At 40.6% G+C, this 13,578-nt stretch overlaps 1 protein-coding gene across 13 annotated transcripts in view; it reads left to right on the plus strand.

The window, feature by feature from the left end:
* Positions 1–13,578, plus strand: part of st3gal5 (ST3 beta-galactoside alpha-2,3-sialyltransferase 5) — a 61,431-nt gene that overhangs the window by 36,825 nt on the left and 11,028 nt on the right. For all 13 annotated transcript variants that reach the window (XM_052010210.1, XM_052010217.1, XM_052010207.1 and 10 more), the window contains 2 exons: positions 3,085–3,271; positions 11,855–12,013. In XM_052010210.1, coding sequence (XP_051866170.1) covers positions 3,085–3,271; positions 11,855–12,013 — 346 coding nt within the window. The remainder of the gene's footprint in view (positions 1–3,084; positions 3,272–11,854; positions 12,014–13,578) is intronic.

The raw sequence follows: 13,578 nt of genomic DNA on the forward strand, positions 1-13,578 counted from the left end.
CTGAGAAGGTGTTGCAGGCGTTCACCCTCAACAACAATAATTGGTTAGGTACAAAGAGAATCTGTATTAACTGATAATTAATGACAAGGAACTGCCTGACCTGCTGAGTTCCTCCAGCACTTTTTATGTATTCTAATTGACAATTGGTTCAGTTAAAAACAAATATGCAAGTCATACAACACTAAATGTCTGCGCGCACACCCACTAGGTTCCTCTGACTGTCCCTGAATAGTCAAAGAATAGAATAGGTAACACCTGGGAATAGGAGTTTACGTTGGCCAGGTGTTCGTCTTGACCCCAATGTAATCTCCACATTTCTGATGTGGGGTCATCCACTTCTGTGGTGGTTGGCCTTAGGAGTTTTCGCTGCTTCTGCTCCCAAAATCCTCCATTCTTCTTTCTTATCAGATCAAACTGAGTTTTTATTTTGTCGGTTCAGGCTTATATAAGATTTCTTTATTAGTCACGTACATCGAAACACAGTGAAATGCATCTTTGTGTAGAATGTTCTGGGAGCAGCCCGCAAGTGTCGCCATGCTTCCGGCACCAACATAGCATGCCCTCAACTTCCTAACCTGTACGTCTTTGGAAGGTGGGAGGAAACCAGAGCACCCGGAGGAAACCCACGCAGACATGGGGAGAACGCACAAACTCCTCGCAGACAATGGCCGGAATTGAACCTGGGTCACCGGCCCTGTAATAGTGTTATGCTAACTGCTACAATACAGTGCCTAGCCTGTGCCAGCTGCTTATTGGATCTGGCCCAAGGCTACAAGCAGTATTACTTTATTGCTCTTCCGCCAGACTTGTGCCTTGTGTCACTTCCTTTGTTCTCCCTGAGTCAGGCCAGTTCAAACCAGATCACCCAAACACTGGGTTCAGGTTATTTCAGGACACAAGCTCTTTCTTCCATAAGTCTGCTATTTCTACTTAACCAATTAAACAACTTCTTATTTGGCAATGATCTCTGGTTTAGGAAATTATCAGTTGGGACCTCATTGTGTCCACTTTCAATTGATCAAACCATCCCTGAGCAAGAACCAGTTCACAAAATTGGTATATTATTGTTACTTGCGCCGAGATACAGTGGAAAAACGTCTTGCATACCGATCGTACAGGTCAATTCATTACACAGTGTGGTTACATTGAGTCAGTACAGAATGCATTGAGGTAGCACAGGTAAAAACTATATCAGAACAGAGTAAAGTGTCACAGCTACAGAGGAAGTGCAGTGCCGGTAGACAATAAGATATGAGGTCAGAGTCCATCTCAGCGTATAAGGGAACTGTTCAGTAGTCTTATCACAGTGGGATAGAAGCTGTCCTTGAGCCTGGTGGTATGTACCCTCAGGCTCCTGTATCTTTTGCCTGATGGGAGAGGAGAGAAGAATGACCTGGGTGGGTGGGGTCTTTAATTATGCTGGCTGCTTCACCAAGGCAGTGAGAGGTATAGACAGAGTCCATAGAGGGGAGGCTGGTTTCTGTGACGCGCTGGGCTGTGTCCCCAACTCTCTGCGGTTTCCTGTGGTCCTGGACAAAGCAGTTGCCATACCAAGCTGTGATGCATCGATAAAAGTTGGTGAGTGTCAAAGGGGACATACCGAATTTCTTTAGCCTCCTGAGGAATTAGAGGCGCTGGTGAGCTTTCTTGGCTGTGGCATCGATGTGATTTGACCAGGACAGGCTATTGGTGATGTTCACTTCTAGGAACTTGAAGCTCTCAAGAAAAATGGTGGCCACAATATGAAATTCCACATATCTTTTTAAGGATCCTTAATTACTTGCAGGTTTGTCAGGCATGGAGTTGGAGCAGAGCTCTTGGCAGTATTGAGGAAGAGAGGGACTTTGGTGTACAGGTTTAAGAATCCTGAAAGGGAGTTCATTACAAGGAAAGTTGATTACATAAGAAAAGGGGTTAGGGGGTTGAACAGAGGATTGATTAAAGGAAATGGAAAACATGTTCAAGTCTTTATTTGATTGCCAAGCAGTTTCTAGGAAGTGATGCACAGATCAACAGGGGAAGGCTCAGCTATTTGATTTGTTCATTTTCAGATCTGGGCATTGCCAGCATTTATTGCCCATCACTGAATACTCTTAAGATTGGTGTGGTGAGCTGCCTTGAACCACTGCAGTCCTGATGAAGATAGTCCCACACTGCTGTTGGGCAGGGAGTTCTTGGATTTAGATTCATTAAGGACTGGCAATATATTTTCAGGAAAAGATGGTGAGGGGAAATCACATGCAGGTGGTAATGCGTCCATGCCTGCTACCCTTGTTCTTGATGATAGAGGTTGTGAGTTTGCAAGATGCAGTCAGAGTAGCCAAGGTGAGCAATTATAGCAGATTTAGTAGGTGATGTGCACTACAGCTACTGTGTACTGGTGGTGGATGGAGTGAAGGTTGTAGGTGGTTGATAGGGTGCCAATCCAATGGGCTGCTTTGTTCTGGATGGTGTTGACATTCTTGTGTGTTGTTGGCACTGCATTCATTGAGGCAACTGGAGAATACTTCATCACACTCCAAGGAAAGGCCTTGGGGTGTCAGGATATAGTCACTCTCTGCAGGATACTCTGCCTCTGACCTGTTCTTGCAGCCACAGTTGAGTTTTTGGTTAATGCTGATCCCTGCCTTCTTGGGATATTGATGGTGGTGGACTCAAATTACCATTGAATATCAAGGGTAGCTTGTTAGATTCCCATCCTTATCCCACGATTATTTGGAGCTTTTAGGAATTCCTCCCATTATTGGGGAAGGTATTTATCTTATTGAATTCATGTGATTGAAGTATTTTTCACTTGAATGCCTGTGATACAGGTAAGAAGGTTTAAATGACAAATTATATGTGGGACTGTTTGATAACTGAGGAATCTTAGCATTTCTTGATGATGTGCAATTCCTAGATTAGATCTGCAACTTCTGCTTAAGGTCTGCAAAAAGCTATTAAAACAAACATTTTCAAAAAATTATCTTCATGTGATGATATATAAAGCTATAGTTAAAAACTCGATGCGTTCAAATTAATATTATTCAAATTGTTTTTATAGTTTTATTTACTTACCAAGAAATTTGTAATCTTTCTATATAGGCTGAACAATGCACCAATCCAAGGATTTGCCCATGATGTTGGTAATAAAACAACTATTCGAATGAGCTACCCAGAAGGAGCACCAAAATCTCCTTTAGACTATGATCCGTACATGCTCTTTGTTGCTGTTATGTATAAGGGAGTAGATTTCAGCTGGCTGAAGGCTATGATCAAAAAAGAACAAGTGGTAAGTAAATCATTAAAATGATCACCCTAATCACCCTAAATTAGGGTCTAATGCTACATGGGAGGGTTTAAACTGGACTGGCAGTGGGTGGGACGCTGAGCAGGAGCCAGCGAGAGCAAGTTTAGTGATCAGGATAGCCAGGGGCATGGTAAAGGTAAGGAAAGGAATACCCAGCTAAACTGCATTTATTTCAGTGCATGAGGTTTAACAGGTAAGGCAGACGAACTCAGAGCCTGGATTGGCTTTGAGGACTGGGGTGTTTTAGCCATAACAGAAACATGACTGAGAGAAGGGCAGGACTGGCAGCTCATTATTCCAGGATACAGATGCTACATGCGTCACAGAGGTGCAGGTTAGCGAGGAGGGGTGTTGACTTTTTGGTAAAGGAAGACATAACAGCAGTGCTTAGAGATGACATTCTTGGGGGGGGGGTGGGGGTGGGGATCGTCCAGTGACGTCATATGGGTAGTACTTAGAAACAAGAAGGGGAGGGTCACTCTAGTGGGGCTGTATTACAGACACCCCCAATAGTCAGTGAGAGCTTGAGGAGCGGGTGTGTAGTTGCTGATAGTTGTAAGAATAATAGGGTTGTATTAGTGGGAGACTTTAATTTCCCAGGTATTGACATGACTACCCAGAATGTTAAGGGCCTGGATGGGGTGGAATTTGTGAAATGTGTCCAGGAAAGTTTCCTGAGTCAATATATAGAAGACCCTACATGGGAGGGTGCAATACTGGACCTCCTCTTAGAGAATGAGGTAGGGCAAGTAATGGAAGTGGTACTCAGGGAGCACTTTGGCTCGAGTGACCATAATTCTATCAGTTTTAAGATAATAGAAAATTATGGGACAGGTCCACAGGTTAGGGTCCTAAACTGGAACACGGCTAATTTTGGGGGAGTTAGGCAGGATCTCGCAGAGGTCAATTAGGTGAGCCTGTTTGAAGAGAAGGGAATGAATAGCGAGTGGGAGGCTTTTAAGAGTATGATAGCAAGAGTCCAGGAGCAGCATATTTCTGTTGGGGTGAAGGGTAAACCTGGCAAATTTAGGGAACCTTAGCTGACAAGGGATACTTAGGCTCTGGTCAAGAAAAAGAAGGAAGCATACATTGTGTTTAGGAGGTTGGGGGTGAGTGAATTCCTTCACGACTATAAAAAGATTAAGAATACTCTTAAGAGGGAAATTAGGAGGGCAAAGAGGGTATGAGATGGATCTGGCAAGTAAGGTTAAGGGAAATCCCAAGAGGTCCTATAGCTAAATAAAGAGTAAAAGGGTGGCTAGGGAGAGAGTAGGTTCCCTTAGAGATCAGCAGGGCTGCCTATGTCTCGGATGCAGGAGGTAGGTGGTATTTTTAACTAATGTTTCTCCTTTGTTTACTGAAGAGAAAATTGTGGTTGCTCAAGAGATAAGGGAAACTAGCAGAGATGTTTTGGAGGAAATTCATCTTACAGGGTAGGAGGTATTTACAGCCTTACAGTGCGTTAAGGTGGATAAATCCCCAGGGCCTGACAGTGAATCCTTGGACGTTGTGGGAGGATAAGAAGAAATTATGGACAGCCTTGCTTCATCGTTAGCCACTGGTGAAGTTCCCGAAGACCGAAAGGTGGCTAATGTTCTGTTGTTTAAGAAGGGCAGTGAGAACAAGCCAGGGAACTACAGGCTGGTCAGCCTGACATCAGTAGGCTGATCAGTAGGGGAGGTTACTGGTGGGAATTCTGAGGAACAGGATCTACCAGCATTTGGGTAGATAGAGTCTGATCAAGGGGAGTCAGCATGGCTGTTTGTGTGGAAAGTGGTGCTTGATGAATCTGAGTTTTTTTCTGAAGAGGTAACCAAAAAGGTAGATGAGGCTAGGCCAGTGGATGTTGTCTATTTGGACTTTAGCAAGGCCTTCGACAAGGTCCCGCATGATAGGCTGCTCTAAAAGATTAGGTCCCTTGGAATCCAGGGAGAGCTAGTCAGGTGGATTCAAAATTGGCTCGGAGGTAGGAAGCAGAGGGTGGTGGTTGAAGGTTGTTTCTCAGAATGGAGGCCAGTGACTAGTGGTGTGTCGCAGGGGTCGGTGTTAGGACCCTTGTTATTCGTTATTTATATAAATGATTTGGATGTGAATGCACTAGGCTTGATCAGTAAGTTTGTGGATGACATGAAATTAGGAGGTGATGGTGAATAAGGCTGTCGTAGATTACAGGGGGATTGTGATCACTTGGAAGTGGGCCGAGTAGTGGCAAATGGATTTCAATACAGAAAAGAGTGAAGTGATGCATTTTTGAAAGTAAGCCAACGTAAGACTTGGTACTGTGAATGGTAGGGCACTAGGGAGTGTAATGGAACAGAGAGACCGAGGAGTACATAGTTCGTTGAAAGCAGCGTCACAGATTGACCGTGGTGCAAAAGGCGTTTAGCACACTGTCCTTCAGTAAGGGCATTGAGTTGGGACATTATGTTGCAGTTGTACAAGTCGTTGGTGAAGCCACACTTGGAATACTTTGTACAGTTTTAGTCACTCTGTTACAGAAAAAATGTGGTTAAATTGGAAAGAGTGCAGAAAAGATTTACAAGGATGTTGCTAGGACTAGAGGGCCTGAGTTATAGGGCGAGGTTGGCCAAGTGAGGTCTTTATCCCTTGAAATGTAGGTGATTGAGAGGCAACCTCAAAAATGTTTAAAATTATGAAAGGTATGGATAAAATGGGCGGTAAGTCTTTGCCCCAGGGTGGGGGAATCCAAAATGAGGGGGCATAGATTTAGGGTGAGAGGGGAAAGATTTAAAAGGGATCTGAGGGGCAACTTTTTCACACAGAGGTTGGTGAGTATATTGAACAAGCTTCAAGGGGAACGTACACAGGAAGTGGCAGGATCTTTAAGAGCATTGATGTACAGGGATCTTGGGGTGTAAGTCCATAGCTCCCAGAAAATGGCAACACGAGTAGATAGGGTTGTAAAGAAGGCTTACGGCATGCTTGCCTTTATCAGTCAGACATTGAGTATGAGAGTCAGGAAGTCATGTTACAGGTGTATAAAATTTTGGTTACGCTGTATTTGGAAAATTGTGTCCCATTTTGGTTGCCCCATTACAGCAAGGATGTGGACGCTTTGGAGAGAGTACAGAGAAGGTTCACCGGGATGATGCCTGGATTAGAGAGTATTAGCTATAAGGAAAAATTAGACAGACTTGGATTGTTTTCTCCGGAGCACTGGAAGCCAAGGGGAGATGTGATAGAAGTTTGTAAGAATTATAAGAGGCATAGATAGGGTGGATAGTCAGTTAGAGATTCTTTCCCAGGGAATGAATGTCAAATACTAGAGGGCATAGCTTTAAGGTGAGAGGGGGGGAAATTTAAGAGAGATGTGTGGGGTAAGTTTTTCAGAGAGTGAAAGGTGTGTGGAACTCACTGCCAGGTGTGGTGGCAGCAGATAGAATATTGATGATTGAGGCATTTAGATGCACACATCGACATGAAGGGAATGGAGGGGTATGGATCTGTGCAGGCAGATGGGGATAGTTTCATTTGGCATCATGGTTGGCACAGACATCATGGGTCAAAGGGCCTGTTTCTGTGCTATACTGTTGTATTGTCTAATAGGACTGTAACAAAAAGATTTAGAGGGATATGGACCTCTCACTCAAACTAAAGAACTGATTGTTGACTTCATGAAGAGGAAGGGGGGCAAACATGTGCCAGTCTACATTGGTGGATCAGTGGTGGAGAGGTTCAGCAGCTTTAAATTCCTGGGTGTGAACATATCGGGCTCAGCGCAGATGCAATCACGAAGAAGGCGTGCCAGTGTCTTAACTTTCTTAAAAGCTTAAGAAGTTTTGACATGTCACTGAACACTCTAACAAACTTATACAGATGTACTGTTGAAAGTATTCAGATTGGTTGCATCATAGTCTGGTACGGCAATTTGAAAGTGCATGAACATAAGAATCTGCAGAAAGTAGTGGACTCACCCTGCATGAGTTGCTGCCTCAAGAAGGCAGCATTTATCATCAAAGATCCCCACCACCCGGACCATGCCATCTTCTTGCAGCTACCACTGAGCAGGAGGTACAGAAGCCCGAAGTCCCACACCACTAGGTTCAGGAACAGCTACCTCCTTCAACCAGTCGATTCTTGAACCAGCCTGCACAACTCTTAATCACTCACTCAGTGTAGCAACACTATGACCACTTTGCACTACAATGGATTTTTGCACTACAATGTGTTCTTTCTTGTATAATTTTGTATAATTTATGTTCAATTTATGTTTTTGTTGTGAATGCTGCTTATGTGTTATATGCCTGTGGTGCTGCTGCAAGTAAGATTTTCATTGCACCTGTGCATACATGTACTTGTGCATATGACAAACTCTACTTTGAGTTGGACCAGACGTAGGCAAATGGCACTAGCTCAGATAGACATCTAGGTTGGCATGGATGAGTTGGGCCAAAGGACCTGTTGCCATGCTGTATGACTCCATAATTTTAAGCTTTTGTGAAGGATTATCTTCTGGTTTGCATATTGGAATATTAATTTGAACATATCTGATTATCTTTTACATTTTCTTTGCTGCAAATATGTTGATCAAATAATGAAACAATATTTGTAATTTTCCATATCATAAAGCTCTAAGAAATTAGAGAATCTATTTGTAATTTTCTTGGGTATTTTTATACCCTGATAGATAAACCATCATTTTGACCATTTAATATTAATTTATATTTTGTTAATGTCTGTAATTATGTGTATAATTCCAATAGTTTCAACAAGGAGCTAATAATCAATATTCAACATATTCTTACAATGCACTGATTAGTGACTTTTTGTTCTGCAACATTATACTGGTGAATCAGTATGTTTGAAAAAGTTTTCTTCCTTCATTTCTAAGCAAATGCCATTTATTGGTTCAATATTGCCTTGAGTTGCTAAGGGTTCATTAAATCTACAGAATCAGGAAAATTCACATGCTACCATTCTAGTGGCTGATTTATGTTATGAATTTATCTTTTGTCTGTTCATCATACTGAATTTCATCTAAATAGTCAGTATGTTTTTGTACTCTTTTGTGATATGCTTTGTATATAGTCAGTGATATAGTAGCCAAGAACAAAACCACCCAAAATCTGATAGATTCGTAGGGAATAGGTCTTTCAAATGTCCAGAAGCAAAATACTGCATGTGCTGGATATTTGAAATAAAACAGAAAATACTGGTGCTAATCAGTCAAGCAGCAGCTGTGGCAAAACTGAGTTATTGCTTCAGATCGCCGACCTTTCTTGAAAACTGGTGCTGTTTTAGGTTACATTACTTGAGTCACTATTTTTCATAAAATTCTTTAAATGTATTTATTTATTCAAATGGAGCTACATCATAATCAGTTGTAACACTTGCACGTGATTAAGACTTACAAGTGACTGAAGCATTCTGCTGACTGAGGCAGTATCAGCAGTTAATCACTGGTGGTAAAGCCTTAATGTAAACTTAATGGCCTGGTCTTTCCAGACAGTGGTGAAGGAACAGGCTGTAAAGATGAAGTTGTGTGCATGGCATGGGTTTCTCCATTTCTGAGATGATGAGGTACCTGCCATTGGTGGGGTGGGGGGTGGTCTATGCTGTCCAGCGAAAGTGTCATCAAGTTAGTAAATAGCCTCTTGGGTTAAAAAAAAATACTAACATGCACAACATAAACTACATCTGTTATAAGAAAAAATGTTTGTCTTTTGTCATAGAATGAAGGGGATATCCTTTAAAATTATTTCTTTTGTTAGTATGTGTGCAAGTGCTGGGTGACTGGGTAATACCGACAGCAACTAATGGATTTCCATGTTTAACTGTGCATCTCACTGTGTGCTTCAATGTACATGTGACTAATAAAGATGTCCTATATGCAAATACTAGAAGCTAATGTTAGTTTACTAGAATAATAACAATAGGCATTTACAATTTTTCTGTTATTACAGCTGCAAATTCTGTGACATTGTTGCCTAGAAATTCAATTTCTTAATGCTGTTTTTCAGTATTATGCAGCTGAATTTTGTTTTGGATTGAAACTGCCATTTACAGGTCATTTTGCATTGTTCTAGAAATTTGACAATGCTTCTGGAGATACGTGATTTCTGTGGTGTTTTCACACAGTGATGTCCTTCCACATGTAGTGCTCCCTTTTGAAGTATTGCAAGGGTGAGCTGAGGAAAAAAAACTACCATTGGGTAATCTTGGGATGACCTGTTCTTCCAAATGTGCAATGTCTTGGGCATCAAGCACAACCAAAGTTTGCAGTTGACAGCTTATGAATAAAATGTTCATTGGTGCCCCTCCTAATGATACTGAGTTAGAAATTCTGATGAAGGGTCTCTGACCTGAACTGTTGATTCTGTTTCTTTTCCCACAGATGCGGTCTGACCTGCTGATTTATTTCCAGCATTTTCTGAGTTTGTTTTAGATTTCCAGTATATGCATTTTTTTTATTTTTAGAAATTCTAGATCTCTTTACAATCATCAGCAAAATTGGATACACCACATTCAGCCCCTTCATCTAGTTAGCTTACCAAGTTGTAAATGCTCAATTTATCCCTACTGCCTGTTAACAAATCCACTATTCTTACTAACATCTTGCATTCAAATCCATGACCTTTTACCATGTACAGTAACTTTTTGTGGCACTTTATTGAATGCCATTTGGAAATACAAATGTGTTACGTCCATTGACATCATTTTATCCACTCTGCTGGTGAGATCTTGAAAGAACACTGCTATTTCCCTATCATAAATCCTAGTTGGGCTCTCCCTAATTGAGCTATGCTATTCTAAAGGCTCGGTTGGCCCATCTTTAATAATATATTTCAGCATTTCCCTAATGGCTAATAATAGGCTAATTGGTCTGTAGTTCCCTATTTACTTCCCTTACTCTTTAGAAAATGATGTTGAATTTGCTGTTTTCCAATCTGCTGGGACCTTTTCAGAATCTAAGGAATGTTGGAAGATCACAGCCAATGTATTCATGGTTCCTGCAGCAACTTTATGGGATGTAGACCATCACATTCGGAGGTCCTTGGTCCCATTAGATTGCCTGGTAAATTTTTTCCAATGGGAGTAATTGTTGCAATTCCTCATTTTCTTTGGCCCTTTGAGAAGACTGATGGAAAATATCTGTTTTAAAGTCTCTGCCATTTCCTTATTCCTTATTTCAGTCTGAGCTTTTAAGGGATCATCACTTGTCTGCGTGGGTTTCCTCCGGGTGCTCAGATTTCCTCCAACATTTCAAAGACGTACAGGTTAGGAAGTTGTGGGCATGCTGTGTTGGCGCCAGAAGCGTGGCGACACTTGTGGGCTGCCCCCAGAACAAACTACGCAAAAGATGCATTTCACTGTGTGTTTTGATGTACATGTGATATCTTGTTTACTTTTGCTGCTCTCTTCCTTTTATGTATACTGTATATAACCTAGTTCTAATTTCTTGTAGTTTTGCTAAAATTCTATATTTTTCTCTCTCTATCAATTTATGATCACCCTTTACTGGTTTCTAATATCCTTCAAATTCTTTGGTTTATTTTGTAAATTTGAATGTTTCTTTCAATCCAATACTATTTTTAACTTCTTCAGACAGCCATGAATGGATCATTTTCTCTGTAAAAGTCTGCCTCTCAACTCTTTTTCTTCAGATTTTCCCTTGTGTGTCAAAAACACTGCTGTTCTAAATTGGCCAGTAGGAGGTGTACACAGCTAGCTTCTCTTTGTGTTGACTTTTGGAAATGCCTGATCTTCTGTTAGCGCTTTTCTACTGCATTAATGCCTGCAGCCACTGTTCAGCTCTAACAGCCATTATGAAGAAACTTTCTTCAGGAAATAGTTGTGACTAATTATTCCAAGAATACTGCAAATGTAGTTTGAATAATTATGAATGTATATCAATGGTTTTATAAAGCATCAAAACAATTGTATAGCAATTTTTTTACGTTTCCAAGGGCAGGCACGGTAGTAGTGGTTAGCTTAATGCTTTACAGCCCTAGTGACCTGGGTTCAATTCCAGCCACTGTCTGTAAGGAGTTTGTATGTTCTCCCCATGTCTGCGTGGATTTCCTCCAGGTGCTCCGGTATCCTCCCACATTCAGTGAAGTACATCGAAACACACAGTGAAGTACATCTTGTATATGTGACTAATAAAGATATCTCATCTCAAATGTCCAATTATCTCTTTACAATCAAAAATGGTGGCGATATGAGATATGGCATGTTTGATGAAATATATCAAGTGTCAGTGGGTGGATTTGAATTCATAGTCAGTTTTTAATCCTGCACATTATAATGGGACAGATAATACACCACTCTTGCATTATCCAGAAGCTGGTATTAATCCTGCAGACTCAATTTTTGAACATGGTCATGGAAGAAAGCATCTTCACAATGAGTATTTTAATGAAGAATGTCAATTGCCAGAGCACTCGTGTTCTTGCAACCACAGTATCAATAACACACTAATAAATAAAAGGCAAAAATGGCTTTTATGGATTTTGCTCCAAGTGCAAAAATTGGTGAATTAGCTAAATAAGTGTAATAATTTTGAAATAATGTGACAATAAGTTTTACTTTTATCTATTCTAGTCATTTTGGGAAAGTTTCTGGTTCTGGCAAGAAGTTGCAAAGAAGGTACCAATTAAACCAACACAGTTTCGAATACTGAACCCTGAGATCATAAGGGAGACAGCAATAGATCTGCTGCAGTTACCTGAACCTCGACCAAAACTGTTTGGATGGGACCAGGTATGAGCTGGTTAGAAATGTGGCTATTAGAAAATTTAGTTAGGAGATGTGTGCTTTTTGAACTGTATTTTTGATTGTGGATATTTGGCAAAGGATTGTCCTAAACAGTGATAGTTTATATGGCTTACACAAGATTCTGACTGCAAAATATGTTGAAAAATTTTTATGCACCTACTGTGGGACACTAGTTTACTTTTGTTTCCTTTATGGCATATGTTATAAAAATAGAGCGCACAATTCTTTGGGGAATATTGTTTTAGCTGGGTTCTTTAAGGAATATTCAAAATGAATAGAATTGGATATAGATTGTATTTTATATGCTCTATTATGCCATGTTCTCACTGTATAGTTTCCAAAGTGGACACCTTTTTCTATCCTGCTATTATTTGCCCTCTTGGTTTACCTTATCAGTACCTTTTTGGTATCTACAATGATTTAGAACATGATATTTTCTTCACTGTGTACTATTCCTTAATTCTGAAATCTGCCCTCATAAACATGCACTGGCATCCAAATCAATTTAGTGCGTTGTCCTAGAAAACAGTGCTATTTAGTTTATATTGGAATATTGACCAAACCTTAACTAAAAAGTTTTGTGTAGCTCAAATGCAGAGCAGAGGTTCACAGCAAGTGCAGAATGCTGAGGAAAGTAAGAAGGGAGGATATTGAAGAAGCCCTGCAATAATCTTGCAAACATCTGTAGATTCAGGATAGTGCCTGAGGACTGGAACATTGAAAATATTACACTCTTGTTCAAGAAAATTATAGCAATTAAACAGAGTAACACAGACCAGTTAGATTAAATTTCTTGGTGGGGCAAGTTCTAGAAACAATCAAGAAAGAATTAGAAGTCATTTGGTTAAGTGTAAATTCACTAGAGAAGTCCCGTATAGATTTGTTAAAGACTAATGATATTAATAAAATAAAAAGTTGTCACAGAGAGAAATGCAGTTAATGCATACAGGCAACCCCTGTGTTAGAGCTGTTTGTGTTATGGAAATTCGCTTTTGCAGAATTCACAAATCACTACCCAAAAATCTCAGATACGGAATAAAATTCACTCTTACAGAATTTGTGGGAAAAGAAATAAATGCATGATTTATTTTTTTAAACTTGCATTTCTTAATGCACGCATAGATGACCCAGCTTTACGTCATGGAAAATAGCGAAACAGACCACTTGATAGGAATGCAACAGCCCCTCTTCACCACCTTCCCCCCCCCCCCCCCCCCCCCACCCCCAACCCCAGTTAATGCGGGAGTTGCTTGTTACTCACAGAAAGAAAGTGTTTTGAAAATAGAGGCTTATTTTCAAGGTTAGAGTCCATGAAATAAAAGGGAGTGGAACAGCATGGTAGTAAATTGGCTGATTTTGGACTGGAAGGAAATGTACAGTGAAGTTCTGTGGGGTCAGTACTAACATTACCTTTTTTATTAATTGATAGTAATGACTTGGGTAAACAGAGTACAGTTTCCAAATTTGCAGATGATGTAAAAATTGGAAGCATTATGAACTGTTGGAAGAATAGTAAAACTTCAGGAAGATGTAGACAGGCTGATGGAGTG

This window comes from Pristis pectinata, chromosome 2 (genome assembly GCF_009764475.1).
Source record: "Pristis pectinata isolate sPriPec2 chromosome 2, sPriPec2.1.pri, whole genome shotgun sequence".
Classification (NCBI taxonomy): Eukaryota; Metazoa; Chordata; class Chondrichthyes; order Rhinopristiformes; family Pristidae; genus Pristis; species Pristis pectinata.